This window comes from Stylophora pistillata, chromosome 2 (assembly GCF_964205215.1).
Source record: "Stylophora pistillata chromosome 2, jaStyPist1.2, whole genome shotgun sequence".
Taxonomy (NCBI): Eukaryota; Metazoa; Cnidaria; class Anthozoa; order Scleractinia; family Pocilloporidae; genus Stylophora; species Stylophora pistillata.
This window is the reverse complement of record NC_142520.1, coordinates 35,616,496-35,637,938: the sequence shown is the minus strand read 5'-3', so window position 1 is coordinate 35,637,938 and position 21,443 is coordinate 35,616,496. Positions and strand designations below refer to the sequence as shown.

General features: G+C 39.0%; 1 protein-coding gene across 1 annotated transcript in view; it reads left to right on the top strand.

Moving 5' to 3' along the window:
- Positions 1-21,443, top strand: part of LOC111338559 (serine/threonine-protein kinase ATR) — a 60,744-nt gene that overhangs the window by 29,657 nt on the left and 9,644 nt on the right. The window contains exons 26-53 of the mRNA XM_088748785.1: positions 150-198; positions 1,395-1,481; positions 1,930-1,997; positions 2,137-2,208; positions 3,474-3,591; positions 3,721-3,774; positions 3,910-3,993; positions 4,199-4,268; positions 4,836-4,973; positions 9,685-9,737; positions 10,010-10,232; positions 11,147-11,220; positions 11,607-11,683; positions 12,050-12,140; positions 13,371-13,433; positions 13,924-14,039; positions 14,756-14,873; positions 15,103-15,167; positions 16,273-16,335; positions 16,616-16,715; positions 17,461-17,504; positions 17,866-17,932; positions 18,188-18,262; positions 19,125-19,240; positions 19,689-19,816; positions 20,331-20,392; positions 20,565-20,675; positions 21,252-21,320. Coding sequence (XP_088604911.1) covers positions 150-198; positions 1,395-1,481; positions 1,930-1,997; positions 2,137-2,208; positions 3,474-3,591; positions 3,721-3,774; positions 3,910-3,993; positions 4,199-4,268; positions 4,836-4,973; positions 9,685-9,737; positions 10,010-10,232; positions 11,147-11,220; positions 11,607-11,683; positions 12,050-12,140; positions 13,371-13,433; positions 13,924-14,039; positions 14,756-14,873; positions 15,103-15,167; positions 16,273-16,335; positions 16,616-16,715; positions 17,461-17,504; positions 17,866-17,932; positions 18,188-18,262; positions 19,125-19,240; positions 19,689-19,816; positions 20,331-20,392; positions 20,565-20,675; positions 21,252-21,320 — 2,455 coding nt within the window. The remainder of the gene's footprint in view (positions 1-149; positions 199-1,394; positions 1,482-1,929; positions 1,998-2,136; positions 2,209-3,473; positions 3,592-3,720; positions 3,775-3,909; positions 3,994-4,198; positions 4,269-4,835; positions 4,974-9,684; positions 9,738-10,009; positions 10,233-11,146; positions 11,221-11,606; positions 11,684-12,049; positions 12,141-13,370; positions 13,434-13,923; positions 14,040-14,755; positions 14,874-15,102; positions 15,168-16,272; positions 16,336-16,615; positions 16,716-17,460; positions 17,505-17,865; positions 17,933-18,187; positions 18,263-19,124; positions 19,241-19,688; positions 19,817-20,330; positions 20,393-20,564; positions 20,676-21,251; positions 21,321-21,443) is intronic.

Here is a 21,443-nt window from a genome sequence, read left to right as displayed (position 1 = left end):
CCATTCCTGTTTCATTTCATTTATCGTCGGTTTTTTATTCTGGTAAACTGGTACTGTGAGGATAACATTTGCTCTCCTTTAAGTAAACTGATGAACCACAAACAAAGTAATTTTTGCGCTTTGATTAAATTAATATATTTCGTTGTTAGACTGGATAAGCTCACGCACGATCCTGTGGATGAACAAACAGTTTTTGAGGTAGCATACATGCATGGTGATTTGTAATTAGTACTTCTCAAGTCTTAGTGACACACTTAGTATTGTATCATTGAATTATTGTTTTTGTGATCAGAAGCAGTGGCTCTGTTTAACCCCTTAGCTCCCACATGTGATTCACATGTAACCTCTCCCTTTAACACCCATATATTATCCAGCAAACAGGTAGGGAGAAAATTCAAACTTATGATGTAGAAGTTGTTACTTGATCTAACACCAAATTCTCGTAACTGATTTGCAAGAAGGGGAGAATTCTCAGGGGAGAATTCACAATCATATCTTGGGAGTGACAGGGTTAAAAGATAATGTTTCCTCATTTAGTGACACGAGCTCTGGTGCTAAATTTACCTTATGTAGTAAACGTGCTGCATAGTATTCTATTTGACAACACCCCCATTTATCCTGGGTTGAATTAAACAATGGGAATAATGGTTGATCATTGGGTGCTGGAACAGCTTAGCTTAGAGTGATGATTGTAGCAGTATGGCCTAAACGACGAGGGTGGGTGGGTTAGGGGACTTTTCTCTTCTCTGGCTTCCTCTGTAGAAAACTTTTGAGCAATGCTAGGAAAGCTCACGTAGCTGATACAAAGTTCTGTATTATTGTAGTAGTGTAGTCTGATCGTCCGGGTGAGTAGTCCTGAGAAGGATTTTTGTCGGCAGTGGTGACTGACGTTTCGACAACCTGAGCGGAAGTCATCATCAGAGTCAAGAGAAGTCATCATCAGAGTCAAGAGAAGTCATCATCAGAGTCAAGAGAAGTCATCATCAGAGTCAAGAGAAGGTCATACGCCGCCACTGACAACAGTCCTTCTCAGGACTACACTCCCCCGGACCATTAGACTACACGATCTCATGTTACCCCCAGGCTCAAAACATTTACTGTAAACTGCATTATTCACATATGAAATATATGAACTTCATATATTTCATTGTATCTCAAACTGCATTATTGTTACGTAATTCGACTTAGCATGTCTTTATTAGTCTTGAGAATAATGGCAGAATTTGAACCTAAAGCTTGGTTATTTGAGTGAGGAGTGATACTGTTGTTGATCACTGCCACAGACATACTCGAACAGAAGTATACTCCAAAAAAAAAAAAAAAAACCTGTTTAGCTAGTTCCTGTAGTATCATCGTAAGATTTAACATGGATTTAACACTATAACTGTTTTCAGAGCGGTTGTGATGATAGGGAGTTTGCTGTTGAGCTTATTAATAAACTGGTGCAAGCGTTCTTAGCTGCACACGATACAAGGGCACAGGTAAGACTGTGGAGGTCAGTGGAATTACCAAAACAATTTCCATCGAGTGTTGAAAGTAATTCGAGATTGCGTTGCCTCCAGCGATTAGTTAAGACCACTGAGGCTATCTTTTTACTAGAGCAGTTTTCAATTGGGTGTTGAAAGTAATACGGTGTTGCTTTGGTTTTCCTTTACTTCGCTCTTTGATTGGTCCAGAAAACTCACGCCACCAATCAGATGGAAGTCAGTCACTCCTTTTCCCGCGCTTTTTGGCCGCCCGCGCTTGAGGCAGTTTGGTTTTTCCTCGTCGGCGCTTAAAGTAATCGCTTGATTAATTTTAATGTCCTCAGTCCCGAGAGAAACTATAAGCGTTTCATTGTTGTCTGTGATGTTCTTGTATTCACACCATAATCAGAAATTCATTTCGTTGGTTTAATGCACGTGCATTTTGTATTTTTTTTTTTGTAAGGACTGCTCTGCTTATGCCATTCAAGAAGTTCTGTTAACTTACGGCTGTAGTGAATCGAAGAAGGACGGGTGAGTTTTTTCTCGATGTCCGTGTATTGGTTTCCACGGCACTAGATTAAACCGGGATTGAATGTAGGGGTGATAACACGATTTATTTCGTTGGCAGTTTGTAATCCAAGGTTTTCATAAACGTTTTTATTCTGCATAGGGATGGCTATGACCTGTGGCAGAAATTTCCAGAGCACATCCAAGAAGTTCTTCGACCTCACTTATATTCAAAGTAAGTAGTATTTTACTTGAGGAAATGACCTTCAATAAATCACGACCTAAAACAAAAATCGTATTAACAAAGATTTAGTAATGCATAGACAGGTAAAAACAAGCGATATAATATCCCGACGTTTCGGCGACTTCATGACGCCATTATCAAGGGTACAAATGAAAATAAAATTAACAAATGCGAGTTCAAGAGTTACAACTAATTTGCATAGGAAAGGTAGCTACACAAATACTTAAGCACGGATAGAATCCGTTTGCACGTTCAAACTCGGTGTTAATTCTTTGATGTAAAGCATTTCGTTGACAACACAATCAAATTTGTTCATGCACTTCTTGAGAAGTTTGAAACAGCTAAGAAGGTCGTCAGGGACAGCACCTGCGTGGTCGTTGTCGTAGTGCTTGCGTACTGAAGATGACGTGCTCTTATGGCTATCTTATGGCATTTATATGCCCGAAACGTCGGGATATTATATGGCTCGTTTTTACCTGTCAATGTAAAACAAAAATAGTCATTTAAATGATTTTGGAACATAATCCATCCTCCCTTCAAATTTTTAAAAAAATTTTTTTTTCGTCGTGAGCAGTCATTGATGCCAGAAACCATTAGTATGAATAACACAGTAATTTGAAAATACATTGCACCGTGCAAATTTAAAAACATTAACCGTGTAAGCTCTAATACGTCCTGGGGTTGGGAAAGGGGAGAGAGCAGTAGTATTCTATACGGGGTATTAAATTAGATTTCTTTGAGGTTGTTATCTTTGGCTGGAGCAAGGAGGTAAGGGGAGGGTAGTGGAACTCTATACGAGGTATTAAATTAGATTTCTTTGAGTTGGTTTTCTTTGGATGTGGGGGGGGGGGAGGGGGAAGAGTATTATCATATTCGATAACAAGTTAATCATGGTACTCGATTCGTGGCTATGTAAACTGTCAATTACCATCCTCTCTGAACTATGTTCTTGTTCCAATGATAGATACTTGTTCTGACTCGAAAAAATAAAGGGAAAGTTTTTATCGTAGATCCCTTTGTGGTTTTCCCGCGCGGGCCAGTCTAACGCGTCCTATTTAAGTTAAAACAAACTTTTTGAATTTTTCAAATTTAGTCAGTGGTCATATGCTTATTGACTGAGGTAGGCTGGGCTGTAAGGAAAATATCTGACTCTCGTTCATGGTATTTGATAACAAGTAAATCATGGCATTCGGTTCATGGCTATGTAAACTGTCTCATACCACCCTCTCTGAGCTAAGTTTTTGTTCTAATAACAGGTACCTCAGCTCCAGCACTCCCAATTGGTCTGGTCTCCTTAAACCCATCTACAGGAGCACTAAGGGCCGAGTCTACAATGAGTGGGTCAGCACATGGACATCATATATGATCACTAAGGTATGCTTGGACAGATGCGAACCTTATGGGTTTATCTGTTGAATTAGACTAATTTGGGGGTGAGGGACAAATTGAATTGTTTATCTTCGACTCTGTTTGTTTGTTTTGATTCATTTGTTGTTTTTTTAGGTCAAGGGCCAGAAACCATCCCATATATTCCAGGCTTGCAGTAAAATTTTTAAGGTAAACTCTGATCGAGAAGATTATTAAACGGCTCTGTTTTCCGAGCATGGAAACTTCTGTTAACTTTTTATGTTATTGCCGTATGATAGAAAGTATGTCAATATCTCCCAATCCTTTGCGCCCATTATTTTGCAGCATGACGTTAAGACGGCGTTATTCTTGCTGCCTCACGTGTTGTTGTATGTTCTGTTAGATGGCACAAAAGAGGATGTCGAAGAGGTGAGTAGGGGGATCGACGATCAGCCATTAGCAGCTGGATAGGAAATAAAACAGTTAAAAAAGAGGTTATGCAGAACAGTTAGAGAAAAACACTGATGAAAGCGCAAACTATCTTTATCAGCTAGGAAAGACTCTCTAACCTGTAAACAGGAAGGCATCAGGACCTCTTTCAAGCCCGGTTTTACATTTGTCATTTCATAATCAGGTTTACGGAGAGATCATGGCAGTTCTCACTCATCTTCAAAGAAATGAAGAGCTTCCTGCTCCCTCCTCAGGTACGTCTGCCTGAAAGAGCGCGATGTTCTTTTCGCGAGGCTTTGTTTTAAAGAATGGGACACGCGGTGACCTTATAGTAAGCGCGCTAGACCTTAAATTATGGACCTCAAACAATTCACAAAGGCTTCGAGAGCGTGATTAAACAAAAGGTTTCATCAGTAAATCAATGGTTCCGCAAGTGTAGGAAAAATCTTTTTATATATCACGCCCTGTCCTCTTGGTAAACCAACTACGTAAAAATCACAACAATGTACATTTACAAGAACGCGGGCTTCAATGATAAATGGTTCATATTTCTCTTTGAAGGAGAAGCAGGCCTCCACTTGTCCCATAAAACATGATTTTGACACAGTTCCCCCTTCCTCACAACAGTATCAATAGGAACCTACCTTTTTTTTTTCCTGTAGAGTATCCTGGGAGAGTGGGGGAGAGGGGGGGGGGGGGTGGGGAGACGTGGGCAGTTATCGTAGCTACCGAAACCGGATTATACTCCAAGAGCCATGTAAATCTGGTTGTTTTGCAGACTTCAACTTTGTTTTCACGTATCTTTTTTTGTTCCCTTGAAGATTTCCGCCAGATGAGTGCTCAGACTATATTTTCAGCCCTGGATTATTTGAACCGTTGGGCGAGAGCAAAGGCTTACAGATTGGCCGTAAAGACACAATTGGTGACCTCCAAACATCGAAACAGTTCGTCAATCTCAGGTACCTTTATAACTTAAGCATTCTTTTGTTAAATACAAATGTTTTCCAAAAGAAGGAGCAATTCTCAACAGAGAGTTATTTCACAAGTTTTGTTATAGATGGCTCTGTGATTGGTCCAGAAAATTGGCGCCTTCTTCTTAACCAATCAGACGCAGAACCAAAGCCAATCGTGTCTTATTTTTAAAGAATTTACGTTATAATTTCATCCAATTGGTCGATTTTATTACTTTTCGTTTCGTGTCACTCAGTGGAAAAGTGCTCTTTGATCCGAACAGATTTTCCTCATTTTATTGAAGAATAGAGACCTCGATGAACTTCATAGACAGTCACATCATGGAAAATAATGATTTCCGTGACTTCTCCGCGTTAATCTGACACTTTGAAATAAATTATATTTCCTTCAACGTACTTCATCATCATGTTTGGCGGTCAACTGCAGCGTTTTCTTGGCCTTCCTTTTACTCTTTGATTCCTGCGGGTGACTGGTCTCTAATTTTTCCTCCGACTTTATAACCCTCAAGTCAAATTTAAAGGTCAGAAGTATAAAGAAAATGTTCACCAATTTAAGAACCTCTTGTAAAACAAATTTTCCTTTTCAGGACCATTGAAAATGTAAAGAGAACAGTGTAAAGCATGTAAATGCTATCTTGGGGTGGACATGGGTAACAGTGCTTGGTTATATGATTATTAAGAACGAATGTTACCAACGGTCAAACATTCCATAATTTAAAGTCAAACATGGTGGCAACAGCCGAAAAAATCGATTCGGCTCAAATTCTCAAGTTATGTAGGCCTAATGGTGAAACAAAGCACTGCATACTTAGTTTGGCTGAATATCGATTTATTTTCGAGAAAATCGATAATAACTGAATTTCGACCAAATGCCGCTTTTGAAGCTCAAAATTTCAGACAAATCTCGGAGCGTCGCGCCACAAAGTGAAAACACTTGGACCGATAAAAATTACCAAATCTTGAAAAACAACATCATTACATATGTTGACAGCAATTTGAGCAATTCTTGATCGTTTATTTACACAATCAAATTGAATTTAACCGACCCTCTTCTAACATGATTAAAAATAGGTCAAAAGTAACTCGTTATTTAACTGTACTATACAAAGTAATCGACTGAAAATCTGACTTCTGGAAGGTGAAGTGTGGTTCTTTTCGATCTCCAAAGGATTTTTTTGGGAAATGATTCAGTGCGATTTAATCAAATTTTAAAGTTGGATAAAATGAGCTCATTTGACGGTGCCGTCAGTTGTTCGAAAATGTTCACATTCACACACAAACTCAATTGTTTCGCATTTTACATTCAATCTACAGCTTATTTAACATAATATCATCTTACCGTCCATATTGCTGTATCACAAAAGGGGATTGCAGTCCTAAAATTGTTGCATTGCTCCCTCAATAGCAATAGAACTTGGCAGGATAGTCAACACCTCCTGATAATGATTGTTTACAAAGCCTATCTCGGGGTTTCTCTATTCCCATCATACATCTGTAGTGATGTATGATGGCATAGCCCATCATACATCACTACAGATGTGCGACAAAGAAAAGTGTAGTGTTTGAATATTTGTTTATTCTTTGAAATACTATGCGTAAAAGATCTTTGTTTAATGATAAGTCTACAACCGAACCGTGAACCAAATGTAAGCGGAATGTTGCTATTTCAGAAACATGTTTCTCGCGTGCAGAATAACGCTAATGAATTCAATATGAGGCCGGTCTACTAAGATTAAAACATTGGACTATGAAGCACGTCGCTACAGGAACTAAGGTCGTGTGTTACATATACGAAACAGGAGCAAACAATTATCTCCTCCGATCATAATTTAATGTATCATAATTGAATGTTTCATGGTACTTTGGGGGATAAAGCTCATTTTAGGACAAAAAAAAGAGCGAAAGATCTGCAAAGGGCATAGCCCATCATACATCACTACAGATGTGCGACAAAGAAAAGTGTAGTGTTTGAATATTTGTTTATTTAAAGGAAGTTTTATAAGGGTCAAACCTGGAAAACTACAACCTTCGCTGAAATGTTTGTAAAAGCCAACGTTCAACAGCTTTATTTTTTTACTACTTTTTCTCCAGAGGCTACTGTGCCTTGTTAAGTTACTCGTGCCGGTAGTAAGACTACGACCCATGTAGCACGTTCACATTTTTCACACCCATCTTTTCCCAGCAGCGGTCCAAAAAAAGCTCACATCTGGAAATAAAACCATTTCTGCGTATCTCGGAACTCAAGAAACGCTTCGAGTAATCATTGCACCAGCTGACACAACAGACTCGAGTGCGAGTCGGTATACTTACATTAAATACTTGCACTTTGGAAACAGTGGCTTTGAAAAATCAACTCAACTAGTTAGTTATTTAGTATTCTTGCCCAAGAAGGTAGCCAAGTAGTGATCTATCCCCCTCAAATATGGTCGGGTCCAAAGCCATCATTGCATTATATGGCGAATATTATAGAGCGTGGCTGATAGGTAATGAAATATTTAACATAAGCCTGTTGTCTGGTCAGACCAGAATGTTCACGCCCATCGGGAAAAGATTGACATCTAGATTTAACCAGAAAAAAGAAAGTAAACAAACCCATGTTGTGCCTATCTCCTTAAATCCTTCCTTCCAAGATAATAAATTTAAGAAGTGAATGACTACTTCTTCTAGAAGTCCAAAGCCAATCAATGCTTCATATGGCGATATATTATTGAGCATGGTTTGATATATCAGAAGGAACTCTGCGCCTCGAACTAGAGCCTCTCGTTCACCCCAAACCAAACTTTGCACTAAGTGAGGGACAAATTGTCGTGGAATGTATGTCAGCAGGAGGAGAGAATATGGCAGCTCGGCTAAGAACTAGGTCAACTTCATCTTTTGGCCAGGAAAAACCGAGACTAGCGGAATTGCTCTCAATCCGCCTTGAACAGGCAAGAAGAGGTATAATTACTGTTTCCCGTTTTCTGGGTCGTCTGTCGAAGTCACAGTGTACAGCAGTATGGATGGTAAGATGATATTATATTAAATAAGCTGTAGATTGGATGTAAAATGCGAAACAATCGAGTTTGTGTGTGAATGTGTACATTTTCGAATAACTGACGGCATTGTCAAATCAGCTCAATTTATCCAACTATAAAATTTGATTAAATCGCACTGAGAATCTTTTCCCCAAAAAATCCTTTGGAGATCGAAAAGAACCCCACTTCACCTTCCAAAAGCCAGATTTTCAGTCGATTATTTTGTATAGCACATAGTTAAATAACAGGTTACTTTTGACTTATTTTTAATCTTGTTAGAAGAAGGTCGGATAAATTCAATTACGCGGTGTAAATAAATGATAAAGAATTGCTCAAATTGCTGTCAAATTATGTATTGATGTTGTTTTTCAAGATTTGGTAGTTGTCATCGGTCCAAATGTTTTCAATTCGTGGCGGGACGCTCCGAGATTCGTCTGAAATTTTGAGCTTTAAAAGCGGCATTTGGACGAAATTCAGCTATTATCGATTTTCTCGAAAATAAATCGATATTCAGCCAAACGAAGTATGCAGTGCTTTGTTTCCCCATAAGGCCTACCCAACTTGAAAATATGAGCCGAATCGATTTTTCGGCTGTTACCACCATATTTTGAAAATGTTCGATTTTTGGCCACATTTCCTCTTACTAATTAGTTCTTATTAACCGAGCGGGAGGTCTATATGGGAGAATCTTGACCGAGGTCGCCAGTACAGACCTCACTGCGTTCGGTCTGTACCAGCGACCGAGGTCAAGATTCTCCCATAAAGACCGACCTAGCTCGGTTAATAAGATGTTTATTATATGGCTGTATCTTGTATGCCAATTTGTTATATTCTTTGTACCTTTTTATTTTAGACCGGTCTAGATGCCGGTCTAGGTGGGAAAATCTAGACAACTTTAAATGTTAAAGGCTCATAGTTCCGAAAGAAACTGTTTGGGGCTGCGTCGGTGGGAGTAACGAAATAATTTGGATATATCAACAAAGTTGAAATGGTAAATTGGCCACCGTAACAATTACAAAAGCTGACGTTTCGAGCGTTAGCCCTTCGTCGGAGCGAATAGAGGAATTGTGGGTTGTGTGTGCTTGTAAAGGCAGGAAATGGAGCTAACTTTAAATATTGATTTCAGCCAATCAAATTCGTGAATTCGGTAGTTCCCAGTCCTTGTGAGATACAGCCATATAATAATAGAAGGTAAATATCATAGGGAACCCTGATCAGATGATAATGCACTTTTATCATAATGCTTTCATGTTGTGTGTCATCGTTCGCGTGAGGGTATTCCTAAAGAGGAAAGTTGTTAGTGATAGTGAAATCACACTTGATTTGACCATAACCCTTTGATCGTTAAGAGTAACTGGCATCTAGTTTCTCCTAAAAATATCGGTCCCGATCAGCGTCTTATGAAATGTATAGAGAGCAGTTTGGAGGATATGCAAACTGAGGTTAACTGAAAGAGTAGTTTGGCTACCCTCACTTGGACTTGACAGGAAACGATCGGTTTTACTTCCAGGTTCACCTGATGCCAAATAACGTGGGTAAATGAGCATGATTGGTCATGTAATAATGATATCGAAAGGAAAAAAAACGTCAAAAAGCTTTCCATCTTGAAGATTAAACGTGCGTGTTATTAATTTTCTTCCTTATTTACTTAGTTATTTCCTTACTTATTTCTTTATGTATTTTAGATATTCAAGATGAGCAGAAAGCCGTAGAAAAGTTCCTGGAAAAAATTCCCCAGGTAAATCAGAAAGTGGCTCATGCTCGGAAGGATTTAATTTTCAATGTAGACATTGGCTTCACATTCAAATAAACTTGAGTTTGCTTCGGATTTTGAATTCACTACTAAATGATGCTGAATTTTGAAATTAGTTTGTGGGCGAGGCGAACGCATTGATTGTATCTGTGGGGATCTACTTGACTTGGTTCTTTTGCTTGGATTGGAAGGAAGGCGGGGGATTTTGACGTTTGTGTTTGCAGTAAAAGTGGTTCGAAATCTTCATTATGTTACAGGATGTGCTGGCCTACGCATCGTTCCACTGTAAGGCATATGCCCGTGCCTTAATGCACTTTGAAGCATTCATCTCGAGTCAGAAGCAAGATGTCCACCAGCATCTGGGATTTGTACAGAAGCTCTACATAGTTTTGGACGAACCTGATGGAGTTGCTGGGGTTGCAGCCAGCAGGAAGCAGGAACCCACTCTCCATGAACAGATCCTTGATCAGAAAAGCTCAGGTACTGTAAGACCCTTTTAACTATATTAGGCTTCATGGCTTCACCCTTGTTCACACTTCTTCACACTCACACTTGCTCACTCTCTTAACACTTGTTCACACTCGAGATAAGGTAGTGAGAGGTCATAGCTCGTAACTCTTTCAGACCCCTTTAACTCCCATGAGTGACTTAGGCAGAAATCTCCGCAAGATCAAGCAATAAGAAGCATACCAATAATAAAAATAATTGTTATATAGCTGTGTCTCACAAGGAATGGGAACTACCGAATTCACGAATTTGATTTGCTCAAATCAATATTGAAAGCGGTCTAGATTTTCCCCTCTAGACCGGCATCTAGACCGGTCTAGAAAAAAAAAAGGTACAAAGAACATAAAAAATTGGCACAGCCATATAATAAACAACTTATTAACCGAGCTAGGTCGGTCTGTATGGGAGAATCTTGACCTCGGTCGAGATTCTCCCATACAGACCTCCCGCTCGGTTAATAAGAACTAAAGAATGATGTCAATTAGAGGATTAGTAGTGGATCCAATACCAATTTCTCCAAACTGACCTCATAAGAATTGTATAGTAGATAAAAAGGAGAATTCATGGTGAGATCTTCGGAGTGAAAGGGTTGAGGTAATTGTGCCTTGTCCTTTGTAAAGATGTTTGTCTCTCAAGTTGGTTGTTGAAATGCATCTGCCAAATTTTGGCTGAAAATGAAAACTGCTAGATATAAAACTACACCTCAAAATTTGTACTAACATCCAAATAAGCAGTACAAACTGTAACCCCTAAGTTATTTATCTTACAAAGTTTTACTTGGTCAGGTGCTGTTTCAGCCGAGAGAATGTAGGTTTAAATTTGAATAAAAACTAATCAACATACATTCTTGTGCTTGGACTAGCAATTTTTGTTACTCAATGGTGTAGGAAAATTATGTGACGTTTCTGCTCGTTACGAGAGAGCAATTCAAGAAGAACCGGGTGAGATTGGACATCACAAGGTGAGGACAGGGTTTGTTGAAGCTGGACTTAACATCTTTTCATCTGTTTCAAAAACGAGCTCTGTTTTTAAATTGTAGTTGTTTTTAAATTGTAATTCCTAACTCACAAATAACACTTTGAGAGTCAACTCTCAAACAAGATTTCTAGAGTCATTGCGAGTTTGAAATTACTTATCTTAGCTGTACAAATGTATGTTGGACGCTGGCCACTACTGAACCTAGTATATGGCGTGGCTCACCAAAGAGTTCGGAAACCATAACTGGCTGAGGTTGGAACAGTTCTAGGGAACTAGTTTTTTTCTATGCCACACGTTTGAGACAAATCTGTAACAACTTTCAAGGAGTATTTTTATTGTCATTTATACTGTTCCTTACTCCTTTTCTAGGGCTTGTTGCAGTGTTTTATTGATCTTGGTCAGGTGACCACCGCTCTTACTCACGTGGATGGAGTTGTTACTCGCAGGTTTGTTGAAATAGTAACCACAATGACAGACTAATGTTACGTGAGCTGTGCATAAGTTGGATTTTATAACTTACTCGTTATCCTACCGTGGGTAATCGAACCTGGCCAGTGTTTGAGTTCCCACAAAGGACTCTACACCTATGGCAACTCTATAACCTCGAAGTTTCAAAGCTTTGCCAGCCATGTCTCATTATATCCTCAAAGCGTATTCGGCCTTTCATGCAATACCTTCCTAGAGAAGTTACTCTACCTACTAATACTTTTCTTTTTCTTACCACTGTCTTATAATCTGATGATAGTGTGCTTCTTTTTGATTTTTGATACGGTAATATGGTAGCTAATGCCTTTTGAATTCGTTGATCTCAGACCTGAATGGGAGAAGTCGCTGAACGCCTACCGTGTTGAGGCTTCCTGGAGACTAGGGCAATGGGACTCTCTTGAAAGTTATCTTAAACTGGTATTACTTTGATAATATAATTGACTTTTCACGTTATTGTAAATGCGCCCGTAACACGTCAAGAAATTTCGAAGACTATCAGCACCGATAGCTCATCCTTACCTCTTTATCAGTGCATTTTGTGAATACGGTGAATTTTTATGCCTAAGCTTGTCTGGAATTTGGCGCAAGTAACAGTGTTGAAGTACAGAACATTGAATCAGAACTCCGTACTGAGAACTTGCTAAAGTGGGTGTTTTGGATTAACTTTACTAAAATTTGAACAACCTAGACAAGGGTTTTTTTTCTCGAGTTACAACAAAGGTAACTCGAATTTTTTTACTCTGACAGGATGCAACTCCTACGTACCGAACTTTTAATGAATTATTCTTGCATTCCTTCTCTATGCGCTGTTCTATGCATTTCCAAAGCCTTGTTGAGGTTATTAGTTTATACTTTTTAACAAATAGTAAACAACACAGCGTACACTAGTGAGTTATGGATGCACGCGGGAGGTTGCTAAGAACGAAAGAAGCGTAAGAGTTGCGCGAGGCGATAGCCGAGAGCGACTCTAGCTTCTTGAGTGCTTAGCAAACCTCCCAAGTGCATCCATAACTCAATAGTGTACACTGTGGTGTTTACCATTTGTTTTATGACAACATTGATACATTGTAGCAAGAGAGTTCCCTTTTGTTTAACAAATCTTACGTGACCAGAAAAAAAAAAAACAAGCGCGCGCGGAAAAGTAGTCTTAGCATTTGCTTACGTCAGCAGCGTACACTCATGTGCAAATGGTGGACGCTGAATTGACAAATCAGAGCGCGCGCTTTACTTTGGTTATGTTATAATTAACAAATGGTAAACACCACAGCGTACACTATTGAATTATGGATGCACGCGGGAGGTTACTAAGCGCGAAAGAAGCGTAAGAGTCGCGTGAGGCGATAGCCGAGAGCAACTCTAGCTTCTTGAGTGCTTAGCAAACCTCCCAAGGGCATCCATAACTCAATAGTGTACGCTGTGGTGTTTACCATTTGTTTTATAACATAGCGTTGATACATTGTAGCTAACGAGTTCCCTTTTATTTAACAAATCTTACGTGACCAGAAAAAACAAGCGCGCGCGGAAAAATAGTCTTTGCATTTGCTCACGTCAGCAGCGTACACCCATGGGCAAATGGGGGACGCTAACTTGACCAATCAGAGCGCGCGCTTTACTTTGGTTATGTTATAAATCTTTTTATGCATTCAGGAAAGAGGAGTTGGTGACTGGGATGTTGGATTAGGAAGAATCCTGTTAGCTGCCAAAGAAAAGGTTTCGGTTATTGTTTCTTGCAATTCTCGTTGTTTTTCGTGATAGGAACCTGCTTAGGAATAGCATTTTTATTGTAGGTTTTGTGTTGACGATAACGTTGCTTATCGATTTCTTTTGTAAGTAGTCGCCTGATGCTTAGTCGCTAGAAAGGTGTGGGTTCGAGCCAGTCATTGTGTTAAGTTATTGGGTAGGAAGGAAATGGATGCCAGTGATCTCTCATTGAAACTTGACTTGATTACTTGACTTGATTACCATTCGCCCCGACGAAGGGCTAACGCTCGAAACGTCAGCCTTTATAATCGTAACGGTGGCCAATTTACCATTTCAACTTTGTTGATATATATATTCAAATTATTTTATTACTAGGGAATTACTTGCAATGACTTAGCATCCAAGATACTTATGCTTTATGTCAAGAGCATGAATAAGTGCCACAACAGCAGGAAAAAATTGTTAGCTTTTTCTTTGTTTGAATATCTTTCACTACAAGAACGAGAACGAATTTAGACGTCAACTAAAGGTAGTTCGCAGTCAACAGATGGGATTCCTGTCCGCCGCAAGCATGGAGTCTGGGTCCTATCAACGCGGTTATGAGCATATTGTCAGGTATGTGAATAAATGTGAATAATTGAAGCGGCATCGTCCTCCTTAGATCGTGTAGAAAAATTCAGCTGAGATTTTCAATTGCTTCCTTTGCCATCCATTTTAATGGACTTCTCTATCCAGAGTTATGTTTGTTTCTTCGTGTTATATTATCTCTTCTTCCATGTTTTTCCATGTTCTCTGGAACAATGGTCGAATGCTCTAGTAATGAGCCGCATGGAACTCCTGGCGAGATAGACCATATTTCTGTTTGATATAAAACACTAATTAAAGGAATTGTCTTTAAACTTTACTATCTGTGCTACATATTGGATATAGAAGACGAAAGGTAACCCTGGATAGCTGAATTAAATGGTTACGAAACCTAATAAATCTAGCAAAGGAGAGCGGGAGATGGGAGGGGCCTTGACCGCACAAGACGTGCAATTTTATTCCAAGCATTTTGAACTGTCGGACTATTAGAGTCTTGACATCCATTTTTCAGTTACAATGTGCGAATGCAAAAACAAACGATTATGAGCGTTTGAGAAACTCATCATAAACTGCAGCATTTTTGCCGGCCTTTAAAACCAGTCGTCCCTTCTACCTATGTAGATTGCATTTTACAAGCATTTCACTAAGTGCGTGTGGTATGGTTCTCTGTTGGAAAAATACTAATTTTGTTTATTTTTACGACGATGTTCACTTCTTTTTCGTTTTTAACCGATCGTGACATGAAGGCTTCACATGCTACGTGAGGTTGAGGAAGCAGTGCAGCGGAACTTCCTTCTAGAGGCTGATGGTATCCAAACAATGGGCGTGACAAATAGCTGGCAGTCACGTTTGCACATTTCGCAGGTCTGTGACAGTAGTTATCATTATCATTATCATTATTATTATTATTATTATTATTATTATTATTATTATCATAGTTGATAGATGAGATCTAAGATCTGATGGCTCACAGTATATTTATTTTTTTCTTATTTTTACTCAGAGCACTCCTGTCAGAACTGCTTGTGATATGTTAACAATGAGGGTTTTTTTATTTATTTATTTTTTTTATCGTGTACCATCTGTATTGTAGACATCATTTCGCACAAGAGAACCAATCTTAAATTTGAGACGAGTTGTTTTAAAGCTGTTACCAAGGTTAGTGTCTCCTTGAATAAAAGGGGAAAATTTCTAAAGAAACTGTGGTGCTGCGCCGGTGAGGGGGTTTAAAAAGAGAATTTGATTTTGTCAACTCAGTTTTTTGTGTTAATTTTGTCACTGTAAAGAGTTTCTAAAGCTGGCGTTTGGAACCTTAGCACATCGTCAGAGCGAATTGAGGAATTGTGGCTCTCCGAACTAATAGGCAGACGAAGGTCTAACGTTCGAAATGCAGGGTTCGACACTAACGGTAGTCCACTAGCCACAGACCAGTAGAAATTCAGTTTTGGCTAGTGGTTTTCAATTTCCACCAGTCAGTTTGGCTAGTAAACAGACTGAAATTGTCGTAGCATCTAAAAACATCTAAGATATCACAGCCACTTGGCTAGTAAGTAGAAAAGTTACTGTCGAGCCCTGGAAATGTCAGTCTTGGGAACTCTTTGCGGCGGCAAATTTACAGCATCGACTCAGTTGATAAAACCAAATTTTTTCCTTGAATAGTTTTATCAGCATCTTGTTGTTTGACTTGGTTTTACTAGATATCTTAAGAGAGAGTCTCAATGGGGTTAACCCGCGCCAACCGTCAAATGGCCAAAATATTAACCGTCAACCGTCAAAAACGCAATATTTTTACCGTCAATCATCAAATAAGCAAGCCAGTGTTAACCGTCAAATGTTCCTGATATCCCTAATTCAAAACTAAACGATTGCCTTAATTGGGATCAAGTTCTGTTGTTTACAAAACAAAAAAAGAAAGTTTTGATATATCACAAAAGTACAGTTATGTCAGTCCTTAACTTCTAGTCGCGACAGGTTAGCGACAGAACTAACTACCGGTGTGGAAACACTTCCGGTGTCGTAAAACGCAAGTCATTTAGTAATAAAAGAGGTTAGAAATTAACAGTGCTTTGCAAACGTGTCATTATGAAACCCTCTCAAGGGAATAACGTATCGGGAAATTCCATGTATGGCTGCTTTGATCAAAGGAAATTATACACTGGTAATTGAAAAAAAACACATAGCAGCCCCTGGAAGATGCGAGGACGATTCCAAGACAAAGAAGAGAAGATTTTGAAATAATGTCGTGTTTTTAAATTGCCTTTAGTTCCGAGGAGTTACAGAAAGAACAAGGGAAAAGCTGGCTTCAGAGTGCAAAGGCAGCCAGGGTGTAAGTGTCGGTTTTTGGTTGAATATGTTTCTTAGTGTCTTGCATTTTCATATTTGCCAAAATGCCTTTTTTTTTTTACAAAAAATAGACGGAAACTTACTTTCCGGTTCGATTAAACGCAAACGGCGACTAATAAGTTATGATCCTTGTAATGAACGCATCGGTTGACAGTTACTTCGAAAAGTGGAATTTACCCTTATGTAATGTTTTCTTGAGAAGGCCAGAAGAAAAAAAACACTTCAACTAACAAATGATAAAAAAAATCTATTCTTTCCTCTAGGGCCGGTCATGTCCAAACTGCTGACAGTTCGCTTTTAAGCGCCAGTGCCTTCGCTTTACCAAGTTTATGTATTGAACGCGCAAAATGGATGGCCAGTCAAGTAAGAGGACCGAATCAGTCCTTATCAATAAGAAACTTGCTTTGTGGATTGTACACTAAAGAAGCTAGACGATCGCTTCTGCTTCTTCTGGAAGAACCTGGTTACGACGAATTGAACACTTGATATGGTGCCGATCTAAAGTTCTACTGCTCTCCAAAAATAACAGTTTACTCTCCAGAAATATTATTTCATTTCAATTCCACGTTACCCACTAAACTGCTGAGCACGCCTTCTTCCTTTAGGGTAATTATGTAGTTGCCATTCGTTTTTGCCGATTCAGCGACATCTCATGTCGTAATATCTGGGAAACTGGACAGAAAGATGAAATTTTTTATGGAAGAAAACGACGCAGCTTAGGAAAACTTTTCATTGAAATTTTTATCTCACGCAGACTTCTGGCCATGGAAACTAAGTTATAAAAGCGTTACAACTTGGTACATGACCGCTAAACACAGATCACTAGGTTGGCGACTTATATTACAATCTTAGTCGCTTAAATTTTTCACCAGTCGCCATGGTGACCAAAGCAACAGGTCCACTTACCATACTCTTGGTTTTATAAATTTATGCGTTCCATCACCATTTTTTTTTGGTGCTTTTTTTTCTTTTTTCAACACTTGATTTCAAGAGGTGAGGGGAAAATGAGAATCCTATTACGGCACAGTTTCATGTAATCCATTAAATATCATATTCGGGTTGTATCTTAATTACTAAAAAGTTGTGTATCACTCTTGTGTTGTGACAGGGTGATGTTCATAGCGCTCTGATAAGTTTGCAACGAGCTGTCAGGTGAGCTCTGCAATATGTTGCCCTTGCTTTTGATGAGAATTCTTTCCTGTTTCCGAATAGTTTGTAAGTTTCACTGTCAATTTTAAGATAGCCATTTCTTTATGCATAGTTCATCTTTGTGAAATACCTTTCTGGTACAAAAACGCTGCAGAAGGATACGGACAGAATAAAAGCTTTAAATCCAAAGTTTATGTAAACAATATCCTCCCCTCGCTTTCGTAGACTCCGTGCATCGGACGGAAGTTTTGGAAACTATAGAATAAGGCCTGGTAATTTTTTTCCTTTTGTATCTGACGTTTTCACAAGCCAGAAACATCCTTTCAAAGTTAACATTATAGCTTTTGGTCATATTTCTTAACAGTGAACAGTGGCCTGATGGTAGCAGTACAATATCAGATGGGGGAATGGACAGATTTATCCATGCAAAGGTTAGTAGCTGTGGGACTGCGTCTTTTTGTGTTGCGCACGAGTGCTTCAGTCCTTATTTAGAGCGAGACATTGTTAGAAGTATAGCGCTTGTCTCGCTTCATGGTCTATAGTAAAGTATTGGTTCATGTTTTATCGAGTTGTGGATGCACGCGGGAAGTTTGAAGAGTACTTATTTTTAGTCACTCCAATACAATTGAAAATTTTAAAGTGAAAAAAAAAATACGGACCTAAATTTTTTTTCTTTTTTCGTTTAGGCCTTGCTACTTATTGGCCGATGGATGGAGGAGACAGCACATTATGCAGCTAATCGGGCCATCCAACAGTACAAGGTAATGCGATGTCTATACTCAGTTTTTACGACCAACTTGGGGCGTATTCGCGGTTTAAGAGGATGTAGCTGTTAATCTCAAGACTTACGATCAAATTCTTATATCAAAAAGATAGAGGCTACAGTTAAATCAGAAATGGGCCACTTAGTTTCAGATTGGTGCTCAGCTGATGCACCCGATCACTATTCAACCACTGTCTCCATGAAGACTGGTGGAGGGATTTTTTTGTTTTCGTTGTTGTTTATTTGTTTGTCTCTTTCAGCTTTAAAGCTCTGTAAATTACTTTGATTGCAGTTCATCAATGCGTATGAAATTTTCCTCACATAAATAACTCTTCCTATGGACCAGACTATGACATTATATTGTTAGCTGTTTTTTTTCTTTTCTTTTTTGCTCATATGCTTATATTCTTCTCCCCTCTTATTCTTATAATTTAATTTAATTTAGTTTAGTCCATTTTCACTGCATTAAGTTTTGCAGCGGGGAAGGACTAGAAAGGAACATAGGAACCATTCGTGCTAGTCCACCCTCCTACCTATCCCACGCCAGGGGAGGACATCCATCACACAGTAATCTCGTGCGTGGGAAATTAATGTCTCCTACGTCCCCTAACCCTGCAGGAGACGGGACCTCCATATATTCGTCTCTATCCGAGAAGACTAGAATATCTAACCATTTCTTGATGTTATAGAAAGGTAGCAAATTTTTTTCAATTATTTTAAGACCCAGAGTGTTGGTCCGGCTGGGGCTCGAACCCTCGACCTCCCGCACAACAGTCCAGCGGTCTATCCATTGAGCTAACCGGGAGGCGGTTATAAAAGCCCTGCAGTCGTCATTCACAGTCTTAATTCTTTTATCATAGGAAGTTACTGCTCTTCATGGAAACTGGGAAAATGGACATTTCTATTTAGGAAAATACTATGACAAGTTGATGTCAGCTTGTCCGGAAGGAGAAGAAAAATCCACCAAATTTTATGTGTAAGTACAAGAAATTTGTGATGCTAATGCTATCATTACTGTCTTAAGTTTCTTTCACTCGTTTGTCTTGTATGTTCACCGCAAATACTATCCAGGTCACCTAGAAGGGAGCTTTCACGTAGTTGCCATGGTGACTTCCTCGGCGCTAACTGAGGAAAATACTGCCCTCATTTTTTTTGCTACCTTATCGACATCTACCCTCTGGTATTGTTGATTCGGTCCTTTAACCATGTTTAACAGATTTCAGTACTCGTTTGAGACTCCCATGCTAACTCGGTGTGAATCATTCTCTTTCCAGGGACTTCATTGATGCCCTCATTTTTATTTGTTACCTTAACGACATCTATCCTCCATAATGGTTGATTTGGCTTTTAACCTTGTTTACAGATTCCAATACTCTTTTTGAGACTTCCATGCTAACTCTACATGTGAATCATTCTCTTTCTAGAGACTTCATTCCATTTGTTCTAAAACATTATGGACTGTCTCTTCAGTTCGGAAACAAATTTATCTATCAATCCATGCCTCGTCTCCTAAGTATTTGGCTTAATTTTGGCGCCACAGTTTCTGATCAAGGTAATGCGTTGTTATTTTATAATAAAAAAAGATCGATAAATAAATACATATGGCAACAAAATAATTTAACATGAATAACTTATTGAATTTGAATTTTTTCACAGCGGCTTGCGTTTTATAGGGCAGCTTTTGGCAATTGATTTCTCCCAAATAGACATAGCCGAGTCATGATATCATGCTTAAACTCATCCAATAATTGCGTATGATCTCCACCCACACTCATGCTTGCCTCCGTGGTATTGCATAGACGAGAAGTGCACAATTATTTCAAACAATTGCTGGTTTAATACGAGTTCCTCTGCCACATCTGTTTTTTTTTTCCCCTACTGCTCGTGTCTTCGTCACTCACTTTAGCGACTATCTCCTACGTAGTTCAATTCAGTTGCCTGCAAGACAGCTACTTACTCCATGTCTAGTACCGGGACTGTTTCTTGTTTTGAAGCGATAATAATTATTATATACTGGATCAGCTTTGTTAATGTCAAACTTACAAACCTTTTTATACTCAACCAAGGTCGACAGACCAAAGCTTCTGATAGAGGAGGAAAAAGGCAAAAGTTGGCAGATTGCAATGAGGTTTGAATGAATTTTATTCGCTATCACGAGTTTTTCGGTAAGGTTATATTTTGAAACGATGGAAAACAAAGTGTAAACCATGAATGAAATTTAACCACGAAGCACAGTGGATCTATTAAGACTCGTATCATGATCAAGTTTAAACTGTAGTTTTCCTCGCTCTTTACTACAGATTATGTCAGATCTGACCAATAAACTACCAGCCTACCAATTCCTCACGGCGTTCTCTCTACTTATTTCTCGCATTTGCCATGCGAACCAAACGGTCTTCCTTCAGCTCGAGGTAGGTATCAGTGAGAGACCGCCTCCATGTTTTGCCATGCTTCTATTCAATAATACATGTCAGAGGACATCAGACTTTATTAAGCACGTGAAAGTAGCACTTTAGGGGTGTGCCTCTGATGTGCTTACCACAGTCTGACGTTTCAAAGCTGTAGGGATCATTCTAAATAAAACAATGCACACTTTTTCTGTAACATCAGTCATAAGTTTGTTCTCTGATAGGTCATGGGCAACGACCAATCGGAAGAGTGCGTTATGTGTACCTTTTTTGTGTGTGTGTAACGCTGTGCGTCAAAGGTTCAGTAATAGATCATCGGCGACGTCAAAATGGGGTAAGAACAAAAAAAACAAAAAAGTGACACACAAAGCACAGCCGAGTGTATCACTGATGAACCACTGGTCTGCCTTTGTATGGGGTCTGTGACTCTTTTGTAGACTATCCTAATGATGATGTTGTTTATTGTCATTAAATTGTAATAAATAAATAAACAAATAAATAGATAAATAAAAACGGCTTTGCAGTGTCGTGTGGAAACAATTTTGTTGTGTTGTCCTCGTTCTTTTCTATATTGTTCAGGAGATTATCGCCAAACTGTTAGTGACGTACCCACAGCAAGCGATGTGGATGATGATGGCTGTTTCAAAGGTGAGCCATTACAGAAAAAAGTTCAAGAAATATCATGTCACCTGTATCGAGAGTAACTTCTTTTGGAGATTATAACTTGAACTATATATCGGTAGCGTACTGTATCTGGAAGGGAACATAATT